At 62.9% G+C, this 2,249-nt stretch overlaps 1 protein-coding gene across 1 annotated transcript in view; it reads right to left on the bottom strand.

Annotated features, from left to right (window-relative positions):
- ZBTB16 (zinc finger and BTB domain containing 16) overlaps positions 1 to 2,151 on the bottom strand; it is a 53,147-nt gene extending 50,996 nt beyond the window's left edge. Inside the window, exon 1 of the mRNA XM_005427530.2 lies at positions 644 to 2,151. Coding sequence (XP_005427587.1) covers positions 644 to 1,911 — 1,268 coding nt within the window. The 5' untranslated portion in view covers positions 1,912 to 2,151. The remainder of the gene's footprint in view (positions 1 to 643) is intronic.
- Positions 2,152 to 2,249: the final 98 nt, after the last annotated feature.

The raw sequence follows: 2,249 nt of genomic DNA, 5'->3' as shown, positions 1-2,249 counted from the left end.
AGCCACCTCGCCAGCCACTGGAGATTCAGCCCTTCGCCTTCCCCGCAGGGACAGACCCGCGGCTCTGCGGCAGCCCGAGCCCTCTGCGCTCGCCCCGGCGTTACCCAGCCTGACCCCCGCGCCACTTTCTGCGAAGTGTAAATGTTTCATAAACCGGAAAGCTGAGCGGCACAAACCCCCCCAGGCTGGCAAGTCGGCACATGTTGCCACCGCTGCCCGCGCTGGCGTGCCCCGGCACTGGCACAGGGGGGACCAGCTCTGAGCAGAGTGGGCGAGCACTGCCTGTCCCCACTGCATCTCTCCACACGCAGATCCCTAAACTCAAAGGGTAGCAACTGTGAGCTGCTTGGTTGATGCCAGCCAGGGAAACTGGTGGTGGTTATGCTCGCAGGAAACACCGACGGCCTCAGCTCATCCGGGCCATCCCCAGCCAGCACTCACTGCAAGGAACCTTCTGGCACGGTAACCAGACCTGGGGGAGCTGCAACAGCCATCCCTCTGAGAATGCTACTCCAAAAGCTGGTTTTGGGGTACGTGATGGAAACTTTGCACCAGCACGTATGACACTCAGCCAGAAACCGAAACCCTCTGGCGAGATCCTGGCTGCCCAGTGCAGCATGCCACGGCACGGCCTCGCACTCACCTGTGCTGCTCGAGGGTCTCGTTGTCCGGCAGCTCTGCCCCACACACGCTGCACTGCTCACCCAGGGCTCTGCTCTCTGTCTTCATGCCGGCTGCCAGCTCCCCCAGCTTGCTGAACAGCTCCCGCTGGATGAAGCCCTGGGGCAGCAGCCCACCATAGGCACTGAAGTCCATGGAGACAGCCAGGGCCGGCTGCACGTGCAGGGCAGACGCCGCAGTGGGCGGCACGCCGAGCACCGGCTCAGTCTTGTGGTTCGGCAGCAGCGAGTAGATGCCCAAGGGCTTCTCTGCCGGGGCAGCGGTGCACGGCTCCGGCCCCAGCGGCAGCCCCTGGCCGGGCTCAGGGGGTGGCTCGGCACCCTCCTCACGGGTGTAGTGCAGTTCACGGGCACTGGTGATGACACTGCTGCGGGTCGGGGTGCCAGGTCCTTCCTTGCCCTTCTCATCAGGCTTCTCCCCACTGGAGGCACCGGGCTCGGCTGTCCGGGGGCTGTCATGGCTGGAGGCCTCATCCACCTGCATTGCTTCAGTTTTGACTTCGGCGAGGCCAGAGGGCCGGCGGGTGGTGGCAGAGCGTGAGTCCTCGGGGGCACTGGGTGGCAGGGCGCCCTGCAGCAGTGACTGCCCGATGGTCATCAAGCTGTCCACCGCCGCCTTGGTGGGGCTCATGGAAGAGAGGGAGCAGTAGGATACGGAGGCAGAGGGGCTCTGCTCCACTGTGGCTGCCAGCAGACTCTGGCTGGCCATGCCAGCATAGCCACCATCCTCACCAGTGGGCTTGGAGATGAAGAGGCCCTTGATGTACCTCGACTTCTTCTCCTCCTCCTCCTCAGTGGTGGCAGTGGCACCTCCATCAGCCATGGCGACCTCGGTGTCATTGTCCTCGGAGGCCTGTATAGTCTCCAGGATCTTCAGGCACTGCTCCTCCAGGTACTCAATTTCCAGGATCTCGGCAGCATAGAGCAGGTCATCCAGGTCCTCGACCTTGGCTTGTAGGGTGGCAGTGTACGCGTACTCCAGGATTTGCTGGAACGTCTTTGGCGAGAGGAAGTCCAGGGTATAGTGCTGGCTGTTGCGGTGGAAGAGGATCTCGAACATCTTGCTGGTGCAGGCCAGCACGGTCCGGTGCGCGTGGAACTCCTGGCTGTCCACCATGATGACCACGTCGCACAGCGTCCCCGCCAGGCGCATCTGGTTGGCTTTGTGCAGCAGCCCGGTGGGGTGGCAGGGGTTCTGCAGCTGGATCAGCCCCATCTTAGTCAGATCCATGGCGTGCCCCAGGCTCACACATCAGGGTGTCTCGCTGTCGCTCAAATCTGGGACCAGCTTTGTGTGCCGACTATCTGCGAAAACAAAAGGCGGAGGGGGAGAGGAGCAGAGTGGAGCGGGAAAGGGGGAGCGAGGAGGGAAGAGACGAAAGAGAGAGAAAAGGGGAAAAAAGAGAAAAAAGGAGGGGGAGAGAGGAAAGCCGGGGGCAGAAAGGAGAGGAGAAGGGAGCAGGGAGTAGAAGGGAGTGGGGAGAAGGGAGCGGGAAGGGAGAGGGAAGTTAGCCCGCAGCCCGGCAGCGACTCGCCCAAAAGTTTCCGCGCTGCTCGGCGGGTCCGCAG

Source organism: Geospiza fortis, unplaced genomic scaffold (genome assembly GCF_000277835.1).
Source record: "Geospiza fortis unplaced genomic scaffold, GeoFor_1.0 scaffold183, whole genome shotgun sequence".
Taxonomy (NCBI): Eukaryota; Metazoa; Chordata; class Aves; order Passeriformes; family Thraupidae; genus Geospiza; species Geospiza fortis.
The sequence above is the reverse complement of the archived record's forward strand: the minus strand, read 5'-3'. Positions and strand labels throughout refer to the sequence as shown.